The following is a 23722-nucleotide window of genomic DNA, read 5'->3' on the forward strand; positions in this document are numbered from 1 at the left end:
CCAAAGGAAGCTGCAGACAACCAAGAACCAGCTAAAGAAAGAGACTGAAGAAGTAAGACTTCAGTGAAGAATTTAAACAGTCCATTTTGGTTGTCTTAACTGAGTTGCTCAAAGTTCCCATTTCAGCTGTTTTGACTCTTGGTTGAACAAACATATGAGGAGAAACCAAGGAGTATGAGACTGCCCAAAGATGATGCAGTTCCACAGCTGGGTGGTCAATCCATAGACAAACTCTTCAACTTTGTCTGAAAGATCTGTGAGAAAGCAACGTACGCTCCTCACTTTAAATGACTTTTAGCGTGCATTTGTATACATGCTAGAAGGAGTTCTCTTTTTGAGTACAGGATAAAATTTGAATTATGAACTTTTCATTTAAATGCTGCAAGACCTGTAGGATTGTGATCTTGAATATAAAAGAAAAATAAGGAAAATGCTACAACAGGTCTAGGCTATGTCTAATTGTATAACTGTGTGATCAGAGTTTCAGTCTTTATTAGAACAGTACTTAAAATAGAAATTTTGTCACATCTGCTACATTGCTGTTCATTGTCTGCATGGAGCCATTTTTCTTTTTTAATGAGCAATTAGAGAGAAAACATATAAGCCTGAACATTAAAATAATAAAATTTTGTCAATGTCATTTAGCAATTTAGACTCTGAAGCAATATAAAGAAATTGTTTTAAAATTCAGATTATTTTTTAATTAATCTCCATATACTAGAGATAAAAAATAGCTGTAGCTATACAAATAAAACTTCATTGTGTGTAAATTGCTAACCCTGCACAGGGATCAATACAGTTAATAATTTAAACCCCTGAAATAGTAGCTAAAAGCAGCTAAAAAAAGCAGGAGATGTCACACTGAAATTCAAGTTATTTCTAATTTTTAAAAATTTATTCATTATTTATAAATTTATTATTACCAGTGTAACCTTACCTTAGCAGAGCAACTTCAAAAGAAGGAGAGGTCAGAGATAATTCAAGGAGAGGAGGAAGAGGGAACAAAGGCGGGAGAAAACAATATTTGAGCATGAATTTCCACAATTCATTCCATAAGGGAATTACTGGAGATTTCTGCGCTCCCCCTAGGTTGGTTGGTTGGGTTGTTGCTTTGTATTTTTTTTAACCTCGCTCTTGATGCCATAAACATTTCCAATGTAAAAATCAAGCTGTGTGGTCTCACCACGTCACAACCACCGCACTCACCGGTACGAGGTTTCGGGAAGCAAATCGCCGATAACGTAACTGGTCACGTTTCCCACGGGAATGCTGACGTCCCCCAGGTCGATGTTGTACGAGGTGATCTCAGCTCCGTTACTGCACGGCTCTTCCCAGGTCAGTACAAGGCACACGGAGGGTGAGGGCTGACAGGCGTCCACGTGCTCGTCCTCCAGCACGGAGAGGATGGAGACGGCATCGGGCACGGACGCAGGGATTCTGCAGGTCACCAGGTTGCTGTAGGGCCCAGCTCCAGCCTGGTTAATTGCCTGTGTGTTAAAACAGAAAATATTTACAGGATAACTCTTCTCTCTGACATGTGTATCAAGTTCATAATAATGGACTGTGCAGCCTAGAAGAGCTGCACGAATTCTTCAGAGGATATGCACTGCTGGCTTCTTCCCTAAAGCATGATTCATACCCCTGCCCTATACTAGGGAATTAATATCTTCCTTTGTCACTCACAAGTGTCTCTCAGAAAAACTGGAGAATATTTCTCTTTTCCCTAACCGACATTTAATTAAACTTAACAGTAACCTTTTTATCAGCAAACTTTGGTTAGTAAGGGAAAATGTCATAGTGATGCTGTCAGTGACATCAGGTTGCTCAGCAAACTGGCTACTCAAAATTGTTGAGCCACCTTGTACAAAATCCCCAGTATACTGTAGGGTGCAGTGTCAGATGGCTTTATGCAAGCAGAGTATCCCTGGAGATAAGACGTATTTGGCTTGTTGAGAACTACCCAGAGAATGGACAACTAATTTCACACTAAAAAGTTTCTGATACAAGAGTATAGGAACTCAGCATGGCATTAAGCCTATGACTTACATTTCCCCAGAATCACGGAATCATTAAAGTGAGAAAAGTCACAACTCACTAGCAAATCACCACTGAAGCACACAGCTCAATATCTTCCACCAGACAGGAGAACCACCAATTATCAAGCTTCTCATCTTAACTCACAGATCCAGAATCCCAGTGGAAAACAAGTTTCAGAACGTGGCCCATTTCTGCTCATTAATTTCAGAGGCTGTTGTCTTTGCAAGCTCAACACTGCACAGTTGTACAGACCTGGAGTTTTATCACCTGATGCTCAGCCAGTGGCAAATGCTGCACACAATGCACTGAACTGCCTAAGAAATGACTCCTCAGGATTATCACAATCAAAGGACCATCCAAATTCTTAGTGAGGGTATTTTAGTCAGACCTTTATGTTCTATTGCTAGAAGACTTGACTAAAACCAGTTTATAAAGATTTGGATTAATGACCACTTCATGATGTGGAGACCATACCCCCTTGGAGAATCCCACACTAGAACAAAGTAATCCTCTCTGTCCTCACCCTCTGCTCCCTCAGTTACCTTCAGCACAGCAAGTAATCCTGCTCTCCCTCCAGCCCAACATCATTTTCCCTTGGAAGGGACCATGTGAAACATCTAGTCCAATCTGCTACTCCAAGCAGGGTCAAACCAAATGCAGACCAGGTTGCTCAGGTTTTTGTCCAGCTGAGTCTCGAAAAAGTCCAAGGATGGAGATTGCACAGTCCTCCTGGACCATTGTTACAATCCTTAACTGCCTACAGTAATAACTTGTTTCTTTGTATCTCACCTGAACATTTCTGTTTCAACCTCTGCCTGGAGCAGCACTGGATGCAGTACTCCAGGTTCTCATGAATGGCATGTAATGGGCAATACCACCTTCCTTGGATCTGCTGGCTGGGCTCCTGCTGACACAGCCCAGCATCCTGCCAGCACACAAGGTATGGAGAGAGCTTGGAGTTCATTATTGTACAGGGGGAGCTACGGGAGGTCCAGAAGGCCCAGACCTTCAGAAACAGCTTTGGCACTGCCCAGCACCCTCCACCATCCACAGTTTCTTTACATTTGGAAAACTTAGCCCAGAGTCTCCCATCAGATTACAACTGATTCAAAAACCCAGGCTTACAATGTTTCCAGTGAGACTGTGATGGCAACGAAAGGACGCGTCAAACAATTGCTTGATTTTTTGATTTCTTATCTATGCTTAACTGCAGGGAATGACTTATTTCTGCTATGCATAATACAAACACAAAGCCCTGTTCTGTTTTTCCAGGAGGCGTTTTGTTCAATCGAAGAAAGAGATAATAAAGTTAGATTTGTCAGCCTTTAAAAAGCCTTTCAAAACAAATCCTGCTCCAGGGAAATCTTCTATTTAGTGAAGCGCTCCTGGAGCTGTTAAAAGTGAGCCTTGTTTCGTGCTCTGCCAATGATATGATTTGTCTTGCCTCTAAACCAGTGTTTGGCAATCTGTATCTTGCTCCAAGCAATTTATTGTCAGTGGTGCTTTTTAACTGCTTTACTGGACAATCTCATCAACATAACTGGTGGGAATTTCATGTTCTGTGCTGCCTAGATGCTTTCCCCTGCCACCCCCAAATGACACAATATTTCCCTCTGCAGAAGCCTCAACTGTTTTCAGGAATATTCATTACAGGAAAAAAGTTGTGCAACAGTAAAGACAATTGTCCGCGCTGTAGTTAGATGTGCCTGATTCCTCAATTCTCTCTTTTATTGAGTTACTGTAGATTGAGATAGCAATACTGTGTGTTTATTAGGAGGCCAAGTAAATGTGGTTTGGGGCATCTTTATTTTTAAAAAAGTTAAAAGAACGGTTTTTCTGAAAATATGCTAACAGATAAGCAAAGCAGCTCTTATTCTCTCCTCTTTTTTAAAAACAGACTAAAATTTCTGAAACTATTCAACCTTCCCTCTTTGTCTGTCATGTTTTGTGGGGTGTTCTGTGTGTAATTGTTTAAAGATTCCAGTGTATCTCATAACGAATTCTTCTCCATATAATACACCAATCAGATCCAGAGGATGGAGCTCTCTAGAAAGTAATGCCTGATGGACTTCAACAAAATGTCTTAGTGCTGTTGTGCATTCCATTTAACTTCTACCTATGGATTAAATTACATTGGCTGTGTTAAAAACTGAGATTTGTGCAACATTTTTGTGGCAGGCAGTTTAAAACGAACGCCCACTTGGAATCAAAGATGCCATACAGGCTGCCTGTTTCCATGTTTAACATAAAAATTTCCTTGGGCTCCCTGCAGCAGTGGTCTTACAGTCTCCTCCCTGCCCCATGGATGCTGAATGCTCTCCCTCTTTCAGAAACAAGAGGCACTTTCTGGCTCACACTTCCCCGTCACTCACACACGCTCCCTCACTTCGCCTTCCCCCACAGTGCTACTTCCCCCCCAAAAAATAAATTCAATGTTCTGTTTAAAAAAAAAAAAAAAAATGTAAGAAGGAAACACTCTTGGACACATGTTGCCCTTGATCAAAGAAATTACCCTGGGTGGTCCACATGTTGCCAGCTGGGTGGGTATGTGAACTTTGGGTTGGATTAGTGGTGGTATTTTGCCTTCACATACAAATAAATCCTGTGGAAGAGTATCTTGAGCAAAAATATTTTTACTTCGCTTTCCACTTATTTTACCATCCATTTATTTTTTCAGGAGACATAAAGGAGAAAGAATGCTGTATTTTTACTTTTGAGTAGATTCATAAGTTATATTTTAACTGCTACGTTTTACTGAAAGTGATAGGAGAGAAAATGATCAAAGAAAAAAAATCATAGAGACTATAAGAGATCTAATCTTACAAATCTAAGAGACGAAATGGCAATGATGAGAACTCACTTTCTGGCAGGTACCATCTCATACACACATGAATCTACTCAGCTGCTTTGCTTTACTTCATAAATGAAACAAATGTTGGAGTTCACTATTTAAGCCAAGGGAATCTTCGATATCCACTTGGGAGGTAGATGTTATTTACCTCTCATTAGCACGAAAAAATTGATTTTTATTTTAATTTTCTGAAACATTATAATTTTGTTTTGGTGTCAGAGGTAAGGTGGATGTTAAAGTGTTAGTCACTGATAGTAACAAGATGCAAGAGCAATTTTCAAGTAATGCATCAGTCTGATTACTTAAAATAAACGTGCATTCCTTCTGACTTACAGAGCACATAACTGCAGAGCTGCTAATGATAAAAATAAGAACACAGTGGAAGGAAACTCTGTTTACACCTCAGATTGCAATGCATGCACCACCTCATGCCTCCCATACCTGTAGCCTGCAGCAATAATGTGCTGCTGCCGACAAGTCACTTATTTCAAAGCAGGTATCTGTGCCGCTGTATGCAAGTTGTAGAGATTCCTCATCTTCTCCCCACTCTAATCTGTATTCAGAGATGTCAGCACCAGAACATTCAGGACTCTGCAACACAAATATTTATGTTGTTCAGTTCAGAAATGAGCACTTCAGATGTCTGTGTTTCACTGGGGAAGGAATAAAGCACATGGAAAAAAAACCACCCCAACAACCACCCTTATTTTTAAATTAATACACCATTACTTCGGCAAATGGAAATATACTGAATTAATGTTCCCTAATAGGTTACTGAAACAGGACAATTCTGCACAAAAATTACCTGATTGAAATTCAGAGAAATGAGAGAGCATATGCAGCTACTTTGCTTTTCATCAGGACACTCAGGAATAAATTGTCTCTCCACTGCCTCAGCAGAAGCTCAACCATGGAGAACACAAAAAAGCATCAATCTAGTGCAGTCTAGTGGAGTGATCAAAACACAGCTCTGGAAGAGCTGGCCTTTGAGCCAGAAGCAGTCACTGAGAAAAGAACAACCTCAACAAGAGAGGAGCTGGCCTGAGGTTTCCAGTGAAAGTCACCCACCAGTCCCAGTATGGGACACTGGAGGGTGGATCCTGGAACATTAACATCCACAACATGATTCCTATGGGATCACAGAATCATTAAAGGACCTTAAAGAACATCTTGTTCCAACACCCTGCTGTGGGCAAGGACACCTTCCACTAGACCAGATTGCTCAGGGCCCAGTATGACCTGGCCTTGAACACTTCCAGGGATGGGGCATCCACAGCTTCTCTGGGCAATCTGTGCTAGGGCCTCACCATTCTCACAGTAAAGAATTTCTCCCTAATATTTAATCTAAATCTGTCCTCTTACATATATCCCCAGCAATCCTTTTATCTAAGGAAACACAAAATAAATACCTGAATGTGCTGGAGATGAATTAGAACAGGCATAACAACACAGTTCCCAAAGCAAAATATTTTGTGTTTTTAGCAAAACTAGCTGTACTAGTTAGTTTTAGCAAAACTCCCTGCAGCAGCTCAGGGAACCACTGCTGTGTGCAGAAGTGTGGTCCAGGACACGACAAAGACTTTGTGATTATGGCATGCAAGGTGTAATTTCCAGTAAAAGGATCCAGAGCATCCCTGCACACCATAATGCCCACCCTGCACACACACATGGACTTCTCTGGCTCTGCCTTGGAGCTTCCAGCTATTTTATTAATTTCATTCAGAACTGCTAAGCCAGATTTTTAAAATAGCATGTAAAAAAGGTACCACAGTAGGCACCACAGTGTGCTCTCCAGCCAAAATACTTCACAGAGGTTCACTGTTTTTCCTTCATATTCGTATCAGCCAAAAAATGACACTCTTTAAGAAAACATAACCACTGCAAACCACATTACTCCTACCACAGCTTCATTTTTAGCTAGAATAAACACATATCTCCTGCAAATAAATACAGAGCCTACCAGAAACACTGCTGCATCCCCTCATGGCTGGGGAGAGCAAATCCCTGGTCAATAGAAGGCAACACTTAAAAGTTCATTGTGATTTCTAGCTTAGAGTCACAAAATTTTGCAAAAAATATGAATACCCCCAAACTGCACCAAACATACCTGTCTCTCATAACATTAAATGTAGACTATATTTGTAATTAGGTATGTTGTTAACTCAATTGATATATTTGAACATCTCATGAATGTCAGTAACTTTTTTCTCAACAGGGGCATTGTCTGGAGGAGGAACCCAATAGAAACAGGGGTGGAATGACTTTTAAAGTTTTCAATGAAAGTCTGTGGCAGAACTAAAGCCCTGCTGCTCCATATCACAATGGCAACAGCCCTTGAATTCTGCTTTAATTACACAATTTTTTCTTAATCAACCAAATCAACCCCTGTGCAATTCAGCTAACACTTATTTTAAGAGTCTAATGCCTAAGATCCTGAAGAATGGTGGAGGAATCAACACAAACTAAAATAAAAGTAAATATTTGGAGTAGAGACAATTTCTGAGGAGAAAAAACCCTACACTGTAAGCATTTATGCAGAGTTAATTTCGTATCAGAGACTCCACTTTCAGCCAAAACCAAATATTTGTCTTCACAATTCCACCTCAGGACATGCTGATGTGCTTAAAAGTCTGCAGAAAGCACTTCTACCCCACCAGTGCTCTATCATCTGATGCCAGAGCAGGAGGTCTCATGTCTGAATCCTGGTCTGGATGACTCATGACCACCCTTATGGAAGTCTTGAAATTAAAGCAGAGAAGACACTTTCATACAATAGAAGTTTCTGCATATGGTTTTCTTGCACAAAAAGACAGTTCCAGGCCACTGAACAACTCTCAAGCTGACTTTTGAGTTGTGTGGTGACCGTATTGGTTTGGATAAGCAAGATGGAATGAAACAACCAGTGCACCTGACTTACCTCCCAGCTCACAAGTACACGTGTGTCGGACAGGAAGGACAGGGAAGGTGCTCTGCACTGGCCTGGTGGTCCTGCTGCTGTGGTGACCTCTGTGGCTTCCGAGTATGGACCGTACTAGAGGGGAACAAGGTGTCTGTACATTAATATACAAGCACACACCCATCTCCTATCCCTCAAAGGCTTTCCAAGAACAGCACATGACCTTTTTCAATGCACTAAACTTTCTCAAAGACAGACTGGAATCCCAACACCCGGCACCAAACACCAGCGCTCAGGATGAGACCACGTAAATGACTGCAAGTTAAAGAGTGAGGTAAGCTCAGGAACAGGCAGACAGGATGTACATCCTCCTGTGTGACAGTGAGTGCCCATGAAAGCATAAAACACCTCCAATTTACCCAAAAGTGAGAATGTGCACTCAGTTAACTGAGGGACAGTTTGTGTCCCTCTGCCTCACCTTAGCACAATGTATTCACATGCCAGTGCCAAAGCCTGGCATAGCCAGCTTCTCATGGATATAAGGAGGAGCACAGCAACAGTAAAGCACATATTGGAGTCCAAATCCAGCTTCTTTTACATAAAATGTCTGCCACAGGTTAATTCTAAAAGGACAGGATGTGCTGGAGCCCCAGTCTGGTACAACGTGCAGGGACACGCTGCAGACACAGCACGGACGGCTCCGCTCCACGGGCAGCTCAGCCAACTGCTCAGCCAACTTCTGAGCCCTTGGTAGGAGGATAATTTAAATGCATATTAGCAAAAGAAAAGCCAATTTTCAAGAGTCTGGAAAACGGGCTTCAGCCAGCAGTGCGAGGAGAGGAGATAACAGCAAAACAGCCTTTCTGAGGCCTCCCGAGTGGAAGAGTGAAGTTTGCTCAGAACGTCCCTGAACTAATTAGAAATCGTTCTCCAGAACAAAGGAACTTCACTGGAAGCAACTAGAAGAAAAACCCTAATATTTACTTATTTTGTAGTGCAATATTACCAAGTATGAAAAAAATGAGCTACTACAAAGGTCAAACAACACAGAAATTATGAACCTCGGAAAACCTCTCAACGGACATGTCAGGATATCTGCTATTGAGAAAAGACAACACTGATGGCTTTGTTTGACTTATGAAGAATGGACATGTCAAAAAAATCTTATTTATTGACTTTTGCTGTTTTCTTTACCAAATAGGAGGAAGAATCTGGTAGAGAACACTCTCCCCTATTATGCATCTGATAGAAAAATCCAACCAAACCAGAACCAGATCCCTCCATTTAACAAAAGGTGGAAGTAGAAATGCTTTGCAATTTTTTTTAACTGTTCTGCCGACAAAAAAACCAAACCACAATGGCTTTCTTTCCAGCAAGCAAATCTAATATTTCCAAGCATATTTAATTTATTTTTCACAAAAACAAAACAGTGAGTATTTTTAAGACAAAACATCTTTATAGTCTTGCAGTCTTAGGTTTTAACAGTAAGCAAGTAATTTTAAATTTTTGTGTTATGTTTGTCACTGAGGTTTCCTGGGAAGAAAGACATCCATGAATGTAGCTTTGCTGGAATTGTCTTTATATAACACCCTTGGAATGATGCTCTCAGAGGCAAAACAGAACCAACCCAAACCTCACTAAAAAAAAAAAAACAAACTCTTTCAACAGATCTCCATGAACATCAGACAGAATTTCTGATGTAACTGGGAAGGTACTTCTTCCAAGGAAATCATATTACAAAAAAACCTCCATGAAATCTATAAAGCATTTTTACAAATTAAAACAAAAAAATTCCTCAGAAATGTCAGTTTCCCTCAAAACATATCAACACTGGAGTGAAATTGAAATACTTATTTTTTACACAGTTGAAAACAAAAAACAGGAAATGCAGCGGAAAGGGAATAAACAGATTCTCCCTTGTAAGCAGATATTACTTTGGGCAGGGATTTTGCATGTTTTGGTGCAGCTGATTTTCCCCAGTCAGATCATATTCAGTAGTACCTGAGGCCTCCTTTTAAAAGGAGATTAAAACTGCACCTCTTCCTCCAAAGTTCCTTTAAAGTATTTCTCACATTCTTTTCTTTTGCCCATCTCCCCTTCACCTTTCTGATCACCAGCACTAACACAATCACTGTCCAGAATCTCCCATTCCAGGTCAGTACCATCTCCAGGGATGAAAAGCCAGCACACGTACCCCACCATCGTTCAGAGCCCTCACTCTGAACCCATACGTTGCCCCAGGAAGGAGGTTGCTGACGGTGCACTCCAGGTCAGGCCCATGATACACTTCAGAAACAACTTCTTCAGGGGCTGTCATTTCCACACTGTACTCTGAGACAGGACAGCCACTTTCTGACGGAGGGACATCTAAAAGAAATCATTTAGTTTGTTAATAACATCAGGACATGGGCCAGGAAAACTAATTTTTTGTTGCATGCACCTTTTTCCCCCAATGAAAACAATGTATTTGATAATACTTGCATGTTATGTTACAAGCCAAATTAACCTGCCTGGGGTTCTGAAAAGCAGTGTCCACTAAAAGGGGTGCAGGCTTCCAGGAAACAATATGGTATCTTGGATGCACAGGTGAATTTTTACTGGTGTTGAAATATGTTTGACAGTCAGAAATTGTACTGATCTAGAATTTAGCTTAACAAACGATGCCCCAAAGATACCTGCATGCTGCAACATTATCATGGTAAAGAAGAAGTCTGTTGGATACCGGCATGTGCCTTCTATTCTAAAAAATGTGCATTTCTGACAGTTCAGTGTCATAATCATGGTCCAAGACCTTTGCAAAATTACAGGTGTCCAATGGATTGTGCGTGTTATAAAGTGGATCAGGGTTCAAATGCCACCCAAAATCCTCAATATGTTCTAACTCAAATTTTTGAGAGAATTCATATGTTAGAAGTAGCAAAACATTTCTGCTAAGTCAATATTGCAAAGGAATAAAGTAAGACTTTGAATCACAGGGTGATTTTGCATAAACAGAGGAATAAAAAGATAGGTATTTTAATATAGTTGATACTTTGTAGTCTTGACAGAGATGGGACCTCACTAACAAAACTGGAGCACAGTGTAAGGCCTTAAAGACAATCAGAGGACAGGTAACTTCACAGACCCAACAGAGAGCCACCACAGTTGATGAGAAGTTGCACTTCTGACTTGCACTGACTTTGCTTTGCGATTTCCCATTCACCAGGACGAACTGCAACTTTTCAGGAGCAACGCAAATAAAGACTAAGGCAAGGTCAGCAAATAACAATCAAGATCAAAGCTGTCCAAGAGGGAGATGCTCCACTGTCTTACCCCATTGTAGCTGCACTTCTTTGTGCTTTGGCTTCCCCAGGACTCTGGGTGCCCGGCAGTGCCCCGGTGCCACACTCAGCGTACGGACAGGTAAACTTTCAGAGCACTGCAAGAGAGCAGAGCTGCAGTTAGCACCTACAAAGTGAGGCATGGTTAGAAAGTGGCACAAGAAATTGTTTTCTACATCCACCACTTAGTAGAGATTTATGTAAACAATAAAGGAGAGGAGATGCTATCAAGCGTGTTACTCACAAATCCAATTAACAGAGTTCCTTCATTACCATCCTCAAAACTGTAGCACACATGGGGTTCTCTATTTTAATTTTCCTTGTTTTTAAAATAATGTTAAGGCCTAAAGTACTCAATCTTAAATGAGAAAAAAAATTAAAGCAGGAGGAATAATAGTATAGATACTAAAATGAATTTCAGTCAAAGAAGGGAATTACAGGAATCAGTGGCTGGAAAAGGGAAATTAAAAATTTACAATAATTCATCCAAATGAAAAATAATTGTTACAACAAACCACCCTTTTCTACATCTCCAGCCACCAGCTTTGGTCAGTATAGGGTCATGCACATGAGAGTCTGTGGCCTTTTCAAGCAAGTGGCCACATGAGATAAAAATGATGGTCTTTTCTAGTGTAAATATAAACACCTACAGACTGGTTCCGAGGAAACAGAATCTCACTAAATTGCAATTTGCTGAAACTAAAATCAGGTACACACAGAAGTCTTCTGACATTCAGCAACTTGCAACATAAGCCATCAGCATAGCTTTACTGTGCTACGGGAAAAACATTCCCCTTCTTTTTAAAGCAGAAGTATGTTACCAAAACGAGCAGATAAATCTCAGAAAAATATAAACCCAATAGTCCTTACTGTTAGATAATACCCACCTGACTGTGTCCACCAGTGCTGATACAGCATGCCCGGAGTTTATACAAAGTGCCTGGTTTCAAGTGAGTACAGGTATATTCTGTAGCCGAGCCACTATATGCCACTTCCCATTGATTTGCTAAAAATAAGATATATTCAAGTTTAGAGAACTGTAATGCAACAAGTTTAGGAGTGTCCAGGAAGAAGGAAAATCCTTAATGTGGTTTTCCACAAACCATATGTTTCAGGAAAGTCATTAGTGTTACTATCACTGTGAAGATTATTCCCATGTAAAGATATAACACACGTAAACACACAAAAATACTCACAAATTTAAATATTATATAATGTGCAAAATATAAATATATATATTTATACACAAATATAAACATAAATATTTCTAGGTTCAGCCACATAACCTAGAATTCTACCAGTACTAATTAAGAGAAAAAGAACTAACTGGAAAAGAACACACTACAAAATCTCCCCAAATCCAAACCAAATTCCCCAAAACACTTCAGGTTTTAAGGTTGCAAGTATGTAACTCACATTCAATCACATGTGCAACATTAGGCCATTAATGATAATAACAATAATAGTCCAAAGGGTCAGGAGTTCTTTATGGTAGCCATAGTGGATTGAAACAGAGACAACTTGTTTCAAGTTTACCTTCTGGACTTCCTTGAGAAATCTCTAGTAGATACTTTAGGATTTCTGAACCACCATTATCCTGTGGAGGATCTGAAAAAATGAGGCAAGTTGTCAGTAAATCAAGATTAGGAGTGTAAGATACCAAAAAGACTACAGAACCTGTTCCTGATTCTGCTCCTTCTCCTCTACATCAACTACACCAAGTAAACTGCAGCAGAAGTAGGTAAGAGATGTTAGTTTTCAGCATTAATCAGAATAAGGCGGCTGGATAATGATGATCCAAACAAAATGTATGGAAAAAGCACTGAGAGAGAAGCTGCCTGGGGGCTTGTCCCATTATTAAAGGAAGCAGCTGGAATGATGCTGCAATGGGACATGAAATGGAAAATAAAAAGCCTCAAAATGTGCTTGAGTGCAAGTTAGTCAATGAAAACAAACATTTTTGATTCTGAAAGCACAAGAGCCTCTAGATATTTTTTATAATATTAAAAAAAATTAAGCTGTCAAGCTCTCCAGACACATTCAACTTTGGACTGAGAAGCAGCATGAAAAATCTAACACATATTTATATTATTGTATTTGAATTTATGATGACCCCCAAAAAGCTTTACTGTGACAAACTGAAGTGCCTTACCCCATTTCACACTAAAGCCATGAGATGTTATTGGCCCCTTAATAACAGGTCTGGTTGGAGGTCCTGGCCTGTCCGGGCTTGTTGTGCAGACCAACACTTCGCTGGGAGAGCTCTTCCCTTCCACATTAGAAGCAAACAGCTGAAACAAAACCACAAGTTCACCCTTGTTTATTGTACCTGCTTTTCTGACAGTTCTGCATGAGACTTCTTTTAGAAATTGCACAAATGTCATTAAGCTGGAAAATATGTCACATCCTGAAGCGTGTGGGATTCTAATAACAGATATTAGATTGTCATGTCGTTTCTTTACAAACATTGATTTTTCCCTCCTTCCAGCAGCAATAGATCGTGGTAGGTTTAAGATAAAAGCAGTGCTGGCTTTCCCTTTAAAAAAAATTCACTTTTTTAAATAACTGTGGCAACTCGCAGTTATTTGCTCCTAAAAAAAAAAAATAATCAAAACGATGACAAATACTTTGTCATTTTTTGGGTTTGGGGTATTTCAAACTGCTACTTAAAATAATTCAAAGTATCAGTAATCACACAATTAAAAGTCAGATCAAAGTTGTGTCTGTAGCCAATGTCACCAGGCTACAAATTTGCTCTGATGTCAACACAGTTTCCTAAAATCCGTATTTAATGTGGAATCAAGGCTGTAGAGAAGCACAAAGTGTCCTCTTTCCTCAGCCAGCCATGGCAGCTTTTACAATACTAAACTAAAAGGCATCATCTGTGAGTGACACTGAAACAACCTCCCAATTCTTTGGGTAGTTCTTTACGCAACTTCACAAGGTCTTCTGTCCCACAGAGCAGGGAAAAAGCTCTTCCCTGTAAGAATGGTGAGACACTGGAACAGGTTGCCCAGAGAAGCTGTGGCTGCCCCATCCCTGGAATTGTTTAAGGTCAGGCTGGATGGAGCTCTGAGCAACCTGGTCTAGTGGAAGGTGTCCCTGTCCATGGCCGGGGATTGGAATAAGATAATCTTTAAGACCCCTTCCAACCCAAACCATTCTATGATTTAAATGAGTCTTTGGGTAAAGTTTTCTTTTTCCTGCTTCTGAATATACAAAGACATACAGAAGCCAAATGTTTCTGAATCGACACAAGCCTGTGGCATCCTCCTCTCCCTGTGCTGTTTACAAATTACACGAAGCTGCTTCCAGATACTGACTCCGTTTGCTGATGGGAGCAGAGAGGACGTTGGCTTCACAGACATCTTCTGCCCATCTCCAGAGGGACACTGTGCTCCAGATGCCACATCCTGTGGAGCCACTACAGTGGACAGTCTTGGGGGTCTGTGTTTAGGAGAACCCACAGAGCAGGAGATACCAACACTTGCTAAAAAACAGCTCCAAACCAGCCACGTGGACATATGAGATAAAAAAGCTTCAATTTCTGGCTGCCAGGGGAAGAAAAGCCCTGGGCTGGGGAGGAGAGCTGTGCTCACTGGGTGCCCTGCAGCATTTGCTCCACTCTGTAGAATTAAGATGGGATTTGTGACCACAGAACATTTTGGGAGCAATGCAGCCAACTAAAATTACCTCATGCCCTGAGCCACACTCTCACAACATCCTACCTGACAGTACATGGTACTGAGAACTACATTTGTTCCAAAAACGCTGAGTAACAGCATATCCTGTGATAAAAGTAAAAATACAACTAACAGTTTAATCTGTTAGGTTGCAGTATAAAGTAAACTTCTACTTGATGACTCAGTTTTGGAGGGAGTATTAAAGGATTTCTACAGTGCCTGGAAAAAACCCAACACAGAACACACTATGCAAAGACAAGAGGAAAGAGATTTTACCCTGAATTTATACTGTGTGCTTCTTCTGAGATTCTTCACAGTACAGGCTTGCTCCTCTCCAGTGTACTTCGGGTGAAACACGCTATCCTAAAAAAAAAAAAACAACACAAAAAACAAAACCAAACAAATTCCCATAACTGTGGAGTCTGAGAAAGTGCTCCCTGTATTACAGCTACAACACATTATAGCAAAGGAGCTTCATAGCTGAGTGCTTTTTTATTATTAATATTACTTTTAAGCTGCAAGACCACAATAATTTTCCTCTAGAGGCATAGTGCAGCTGCCCTAAATAATATAATTTTGCTGCAAAATAAGCACAAAACCACTTGTGGCAGTTTAACCTGTTACAGAACTGGAAGTGACAGATGACACAACACACACCACAGAGCAGTGAGGACAGAGCAGACTGAACTGGTTAAGGACAAGCTGCCCTACACTCAGACTCCTGTGCAGCTTTGTAAGTAATCATGGCTGACAGTACAGATTTTTAGCTAAGGATTCATAATTAATTCTGCTGCAGAGCAGAACAAATCACACAGCTCCGTCCTGCCAAATACCCAGTACTCCTGGAAGGCCCTCCAAAGCAGCATTCCACGTTCTTCTCAGTGATCTTCAATTGATAAATGAAAACCCAGTCTAAGTCATGCACTTTACAGCAACACAGCACTTACATTATCTTCTTCCTGAATTTCCAGGGTGTAGGAAATCACTTCCTCTGGTGTACATCCTTCTACTTTATTCCACTGCAATGAGATCCACGTAACACCAGCTCGAACAAGCCTTGGTGCAGAAGGGGTCTGAGGAATATTGCCTGCAGTGTAGCAAACCACCTCCTGGCTGTACCCACTGCTCAGAGACACAGAAGGAGAGAGAGGAATATTAAAACACACAAACAAAACAAAACTAAACACATCGAAGTTTAGGGGGTTATTTAATATTTTCAAAAAATGTGGACAACATTCAAATTGCCTAGGTGGAAAAGATGAACGCCCAGTTAGGAAATGCCAGAACTAAAAATAGAAAAAAAATGCAGGATTATGTGTCCTCACAGTCATTTTACAGATCTCATCACAATTATACTGGAAAAAATATTTGACTGCCTAAAAATATTAACTTGCTATTAACAGTGAAGTAGAGGAAAATGTCATGTAGCATAAGGGAACTAAAATATAGGAAATAAAGTCCAAAGTATTTAACTTTTGGATGTTGAACTTGAGATGTTCAGACTACAACTACTACAAACTCAGAACACAACTTCTATTTAAGCTACACTGTTGAAAGGTGAGTTCTTCAGCAAATCTAGTCCCACTGCTTCAGACATCCCCCTCCAAAGAAAGCAGGAAAAATTTATCCAGTCCTGCCCATACATGCTCAGCATCACGTAGGAGCTGCCTGGTGCAGGCACAGACACCTTCCAGCCCTCCAGGCTGGCTCTACTCCTTCCTGATTTTCCCTGCCCAAACTTCTTCGCATTTTAAGCTGAGCATAAAGTTTTGCACAGCTCAGGCTGCAACCAGAGAGAACACCTGTGGCCAAGGGGATGCAAGCTCTCCTTTTGTCAAATCCCAGTATCCTTAAAACAACAGGCAGGAGATGAGCAAGTGTGGAACAGTTCTCTCAAATTTCCATGCAGAATATATTATGTACAATGGAAATTCAAGAACAGAGTTTTAAATGGACAGATTCTGGTGGAATTTTGGGAAGAGAACAAAAAACTCTCAAGTTAAGGTAATGTTCTTGCAATGTTCAAATCTGTGTTTCCAAAGTACGAACTTATTTTGTGCCTTAAAGTAATACCTCAAATTTAACACACAGAAAAGGACATCTCCTTTTTAAGTCTTCTTCCTCAAAAATAGCATTTTTGTTGAAATACTATTATAGTTAAATAATCCACATATAACTAACACCTGAACAAGACAAAAATCATCTTAGATGGTAAGTCCACAAGCATTACAACCAATCAAAACCATCTTATGACATGAAGTGTTAAATGACATTATCATGTCATAATTTTGAGTGCTGCCTATAAAATAAGCCCTATGCTGCTGGTGCTTATCTCACAGATTAGCACAGAGCAGCTGACCGTAAATACAGTTCTTAGTTCACTCCCTGCTTGATAGTCTTGAAGATAAAAAAAATAGGGAAAACAAAAAAAAGGGCAGGGGGAAGCGGGGGGGGGAATGTTGAAACACACCCTAAGGTATTTTAAAAATCTGGAATCTGGCAAAGAAAAGAGATGCCAGAACTGGGAACTTTGCACAATCCCAAATCCCTTCCAGTTACACTCAGCAGCTCAAGCCCCCCCGCTTTCCAGATCAAGTATTATTTCAACTGGGAGGGAAGTAATCTTGCAAGCAGTTGGGAAAAGGGACTGTGCATACATGAATGGTCTCAGTGCATCTCAGAGAAAACACAGGACCATGAATAAAGCAGCTTTTTAAAGCTATGTTACTCAGAGGTTTGTGCTTTAGAAGAGAGAACAATACAGGAATCTCCCTCCACCGAACACACTGTTATGTACCACTAGTGTTTCTTTTTGTGTCCTTCTTGTAATAATGATTAGATCCTGTTTAGCCAAGAAGGACAATAAAGGAGTACACAAGAGCACTGGATGTTTGGTTTCTTCACAGCTAAACTCTTCCTGGCCTACTTTCCTTCCCTGAGCACAGGAGAGTACACACAGCCCCTGCAACACGATGTCTCTGGGCACACTCTGGTCCTCAGCTGCAGAACATTTTATCCCAGTGCTCCCCGGCAGCTCCCAGAGGATTGAACTAAGTCTGATTTCTTACCATCTTCATCTGAGTGCATCTGTTAATGTGCAAGGAAAAGCAGAAGCTAAATCCCATCTTTCAGTGTCCCTGAGTGTGTCTGTCCTGTCACGGTCCTGGCTCTCTCCCCCTTCTTTCCCACCCCATCATCCAGCCCTGCCAGTCCTGAGGAAGAAGGAAGGGACTGTACTGTTGAAAAGAGACAGAAGGGCTTTGCTTTAAACCAGAAAAATAAATATATCAAGATTCCTTTCAAAATCTGTAACTCAACTTCCTCTTGCTTGTTTTTCTTGGTTCACAGAGGTCCCTAGTGGGAATTTTACATAACAGATGTATTCTTTTTGTATTAGGAATAGATCACAAAACACCATTTAACACCTCAAAAGGAGCCTATCTTCTTAGGTTGACCTCATCATGCTGATGGTATAGGGCAATTCCCTGAGACCTGAAGGATACCACCAGGGAAGGTGCAGCTTTAACTCAAAACCACGAAGAGAAAAAATAAACAAAAATCCCCCTCAGAAATTCCTCTTTCTACTGTCACTGATAGTTAAACTTTCCAGCTATCACTTTTTCCTCAAATAAATGTGTACCTTGGGTAGCTTACCTAGTACCGATGTCGTTCTGGGCCGCTAATCGGAAGGTGTAACCCAAAGCTGGACAAAGCTTAGTCAGCTTGCAATGCTTCTGGCTCCCAAAGTAACATTCTCTGAAACCACTGTTCCTCTTTCCCTAGAAAGAGAGAAATCTGTAATTGGATCGCTATGAAACAAAAACCACACGGTGCTTATTTTAAAAAGTTGTTAAACAATATTAGAATTGGATGTTTCCATACAGGCACTGTGCAAAGGAGGCTGTGTAAGCACTGACAGTGCTGCTTTGCTCCCGAAATCCCACAGATCAGCACAGTCAGCCTGCTGACAGATCCCTCCTCTTCTCAGAGTTTTATATTTGTGAGATGTATCTACAGCTCCTGGCATTCTGCTTGAAACGTGATTTATCCCACTCATTAACAAAAAACCAGGCAAATTAAGGGTAAAATCATCCCTCAATCCACTCAGTCACAGAGGCACAGGAAAGGTGCAGCCAACATTTCTTGCAAGCTCTACCCTCCGTACCTCCATCCCTCCCTGGTCCTTCAGGAATTCTCTATCCCACAAGAGGGCTCTCGCTCCCCACAGTCGAGCTGTGGCCAGACCCAGCGGGACAACCCAGGTACAACCAGCCCCCCCCTCTGCTCTCCAGGGCAAAACAGATTTATTAATCACAGAGGAATATTTAACGTGCCAGTTCTGCACCGACCCCACTGCTTGGAGCACATAATGAGTGAAGAGGATTTGTTGGGAAGTGTGCAGCTTTGGTAAGAAACTTGGATACCAGAGGGATGGTTTATGGAAGTCTCACATCAGCATGACCTGGAACAGTGATCCATCCTGACAAAGCCAAGATGGGGCAGCAGCCAGAGAGGGTATCAAGACACCTCTCCAGCTCCCAAATCCTTCCTCAGGTACAAACCAGCATGGCTGAGGATAAGGGCACTCAGAAGTTCTCTCCTTCACCCCACCACATTTAAAACCACACAAAAACCTTTTCAACGCACCCCAACTTGGTACATCCTGGGGTAAAAATTAAGCCGAGCTGTTTGCAGGGCAGAGAGCCTAAACCAACAAGGAATATCTGGTTTCATACTATGTCACATGCAGGAAATGATCAATTTGAAATCTTTCTGGAGAAAGGGCATGGACTGCTCAACTCTTCATAAATAATATCTAACAGAGCTGAAGCAGTTTAAAGGCTTTTAATTTCAATACCTGAATGCAAAATTAATGGACAATTACATTATTAAGCACAGCAGAGTAGAAGCTTGGCAAATGACATCCATGGGCTCAGATAGGTGCAGGAGACAGAATTATCTCTGCAACTTCTTCTGACCGAAAAGCTCTGCTATGCCATTTACTATCTTTGGCACCTGTCTCTACAATTTTTAATTATTATTTTATTATCTATATGGGCGTCCCTCACTGCAGACAACAGTTTCACCTGCTGCTGCCTCCTTGGGCTTGCTCTGCCCTCCCACACCCCATTCTTACTCCATGCTCAATACATCACTTTGCCACTAAAGATCTCAAAAATGCCTGAGTGGGACATGCATTTTTCACTTGGCCATTCTCCAGCTCCTACCAATTTCTACTTATTTTCCCTCAGACTACAACACAGAAGGCAAAACTCCCTAAAATGTTTGTAGTCTATCTCCAGAACGTGTTTATCAAGCTAGAAACAATCATGCAGATCTCCAGCACGGAATAACAATGTGGAGGCACTGAAGGGACATTTATCACACTGGCAAACAGCCCTAACTTTTATTTATGCACAGTGAGCCTACACTTGTTCTCGAACTTGGTTTTATACACAATCTCCTTCAACTTCACCCACCTGCTCCAGCTGTAACATTACTGTATGGATCAAGCAAATCAAGAGATGGAATTAGAAGAGAATCATTTTGTAAAATGAGAAAACCTTTTCAGATCTAAATTCCCTAGTTATAGAGTTCTATGATAAAATTACTTTAGGATGAAAAAGATAGGTGACCATACATCCCAGCTCAGCAATAATGTGTGTAAACTCCACACTACACAAAACCACATTAGAAATCCCGTGTTTCAGTAAAATATCCATTCATCAGTGCAAAACTATCAAGAATATATTTTTTTTCTTCCCTATGCAAACTCTCTTTTATAGGTTGAGTTGCATTAAATTAATTTTCCTCCAACTCTTTGATGACTTTACTACTTATAAACAATTGAAAACATTTATTTTTGATTTCTGCTTAAGAATGTAGGTTTTTTTTGTGATTTACCTATGCTTTTTTCCAAGAGAACAAAATGACCAAATACTAAGCGTGTGTTTGATAAAGCAATGCTGGGTAAAAAGGAAAAGTCATGGACAATCTCACCTGTAGCACAATGCCTGAACTGAGAGCAACGGGCCAAGGAAACTCTCATTTATCAAACTGGTGGGTTAAAACTTTGCCAAGATTGTCAAACATCTAAGTTATCTTCAACTTTATAACAGTACAAACTCTGATATTGTATATATTTCTCTTGTAGAACTGGTATTGTACATTCCCCAGACTCACTCAGAGACCAACTGGTATTCAAATTACTCAGACTGGCTGGTATTTTGGATTCTATTGGCACTAATTGGAGAGGCTGGCCGATATTTCTAATTATCCTGGCATTAATAGCCTGGAAATAGCCTCTCCGCTCCTTCTCTCCCAAGATTTATGAAAGCACTAATGCTGGCATAATTATAGACAGGAACAACTGGCAGGCTGGTACTGGCTGCCACCCAAGAGTCTTACAGCTTTCCCAGAATCCTTCTCCTATCCTTTGTACACTCGGCATCCAAGTTTTTAATCCTTTAAATAATGTTTCGTAAGTTGCTTAAAATACACTGTATCATTTCCGCAAATATTTCTAATCCCCAGATTTCAGAGGGAGTGCTGTCTGACTTTTCCTCCAGGCCTGCTTTCTCCAGCCTGTGTTCCCTATTCTTCTCCAGGACAACCCATACTGTGATGATCATCAGCGCCTGTCAGGAAACAAGAACAATTCAGCTCCACAAATCCCTCAGAATTTGCACAACACTCTAACAGAGCGTTTACACACAGTTTTTAAGAGTTTTCCCTGCTATTTCAGCTATATTTCAAGCCACACACTCAACACAGGGTGCCAAAGTGTCTCTTGGCGAGTGTATTTATTGAACAAGGGGTTTGAGCATTTAAACGGGTTTTGTTGACTGCATTCCCTGCAGCACAGGCAGTAAATAAACACAAAAGGAGGAAGTGGCCACTGTAGGTACAGTGATGCAGGAATGGAGCACAGTCCTTCACCACAGAAATCTGCAGCAGAGCTGCCAGCATCAGATCTGCAACCAGGAGGCAGGATGGACATCTGTGGCCACGCCAGCATTAGCTGCTATGTTCAGGTCATATTGGCAATAAAAAGGAACAGACTGATACTCAATCTGACACAGAGCTGCAGAGCAAACTGTCAACAATTAGTGTAACACACCTTAAGATCTCTGCAAAGCATTTATTGTGCAAGTTATACACATAAGTTGGAAGTTATACACATAATTTTCTCTACATACAAACATTTAGAAGATAGCAAAAGACCTATGAAACATCCCTAGAATATACACAAACCCCAATTTTATCCAAGGCTCTCCTCTTGCATGTCTCACAGGAGTGGCACAGCCACAGAACAGACTCAGAGAGCAAGTGAGTGAACGAGCACAAACATGGAGCCCTGTGTATCCAAATTCCATTTGGATACACACTCAGCATTCACTGAGATACTTTGCTCAGATTATCAGCTGGTAAAAAACAAGCACATCTCTGCTACCTTGAGAAATTAAAAATTTTGTGGCAGAACAAAATGATCTCAATTTACCTATATAATAAACTTCATTATTAACTATCCATCATCAAATCGTTAAGTAGTGTGGTGTTGTATCAGTCTCTCTCGAGTGGATTAAAATGAGCTGCTTACTGGATGAGAATTAAAGCTGCTTTGAGTTGTACATAAAACAGAGACACACACTGTGTGAGAGGGATGTCCTTGTTTCTGACTCAGGAACATTCCTCCCTTTTCCCATAGAGAATGAATAGGATACTCTCGCTGCCCATATGCACAAGAGAAACATTTACTTACTACCACTTAATCACAGAACCAGCATTTCACATCTAATTAGTAACAAAGGCCTGATTCTTACAGCAGTGCCAGCAGCATTTTTCAATGCAGTTACAGTTTACTGATTTTGATGAACACTGGCATCAGGAGAAAGCATCACCTCCTTTACAGTCACATTTCCTTTTTGGTATACAACTAATGCTATTTTTTTTCTGATTAGCCTTTGCTGACCCTGAATAAACAATCCTGGCACCAAGTCATCAATTGATTAGTTCAGGTTTGTAAGTTCAAAGTTCATAGCAGAGTCAGAAGGTGAAGTTTTCCTTAATTATTAATTTTAATTGATTTTATTGCCAGATGACTATTGTCAGTCACAGCACCTGAGGTGCAGGCTTGTTGATATCCCACTGGATTTCAAACTAACGGAGATGAGGGGCTGATCCTAACTCTTTAATCCAAATTGGGAGGGAAAAAGATGGAACAGTAGGAATAGCTTTGTCGATCAAGGATTTTACTGAGTCTACAGGTCAGGAAAAACACCAAAACCCAGAACTACACTGAGGCAGTAGCTGGGTAGGACTGGCACAGTGACTTATTAAGCAGAATTTCCCACCTCACCTAACCCTAGGGCTGTAAAACATGGTACTCCTGCTGTCGCTTTACAGCAACAATTCACTTTCTGCATATACAAGTGATGCCACCTATGCCCCTGGCTGCATTTTACATGCTACAAACTGTGCCTCCGCCCTGTAAAAACAAGAGGAATGAGGGTGACATACTGCTGAGCATCTGACATGCTCCAAGATCCAGAGATCTCAGAGACAGATAACCCATGACCCACCATGAGGGAGCATAGAGGGGCTGCTGGAGCCCTCTCTGTAACACAGCTCAAGCTGGGGGAACACACTGGGATACAGTTGGAGGTGCCTGTCTGAACACCTCCACCTCTCCTCACACCTCCGTGCCTGATGCCAGTTTTGTTTACACAGTCTGAGGCTGCAGCCTTTGCACAACAGCTTTCAAGGATCTGCCTACGGTGAGAGGGGCAAGGGCTTTCCACAGTTCATTCACACCATCCTTCCCCAGGAAGGGACCAACTTCCCAGGCAGGCTGCCATTTTAGGGTGCTTTTCCAACTTTATAATTGGATACATTTCTCGTTCTCCGCTCTTGCAAAGCCCTCCCTGCATTGCAG

General features: G+C 41.0%; 1 protein-coding gene across 2 annotated transcripts in view; it reads right to left on the reverse strand.

Annotated features, from left to right (window-relative positions):
- FNDC3B (fibronectin type III domain containing 3B) overlaps nt 1–23722 on the reverse strand; it is a 191794-nt gene that overhangs the window by 29282 nt on the left and 138790 nt on the right. For both annotated transcript variants that reach the window (XM_017827764.1, XM_017827765.1), the window contains 11 exons: nt 18442–18566; nt 15735–15909; nt 15064–15150; nt 13257–13395; nt 12641–12712; nt 11992–12110; nt 11097–11202; nt 9979–10151; nt 7806–7919; nt 5330–5479; nt 1207–1487 (listed from right to left, as the gene is read on the reverse strand). In XM_017827764.1, coding sequence (XP_017683253.1) covers nt 1207–1487; nt 5330–5479; nt 7806–7919; nt 9979–10151; nt 11097–11202; nt 11992–12110; nt 12641–12712; nt 13257–13395; nt 15064–15150; nt 15735–15909; nt 18442–18566 — 1541 coding nt within the window. The remainder of the gene's footprint in view (nt 1–1206; nt 1488–5329; nt 5480–7805; nt 7920–9978; nt 10152–11096; nt 11203–11991; nt 12111–12640; nt 12713–13256; nt 13396–15063; nt 15151–15734; nt 15910–18441; nt 18567–23722) is intronic.

The sequence above is a fragment of the Lepidothrix coronata genome, unplaced genomic scaffold (assembly GCF_001604755.1).
Source record: "Lepidothrix coronata isolate B3197 unplaced genomic scaffold, Lepidothrix_coronata-1.0 Scaffold142, whole genome shotgun sequence".
Taxonomy (NCBI): domain Eukaryota; kingdom Metazoa; phylum Chordata; class Aves; order Passeriformes; family Pipridae; genus Lepidothrix; species Lepidothrix coronata.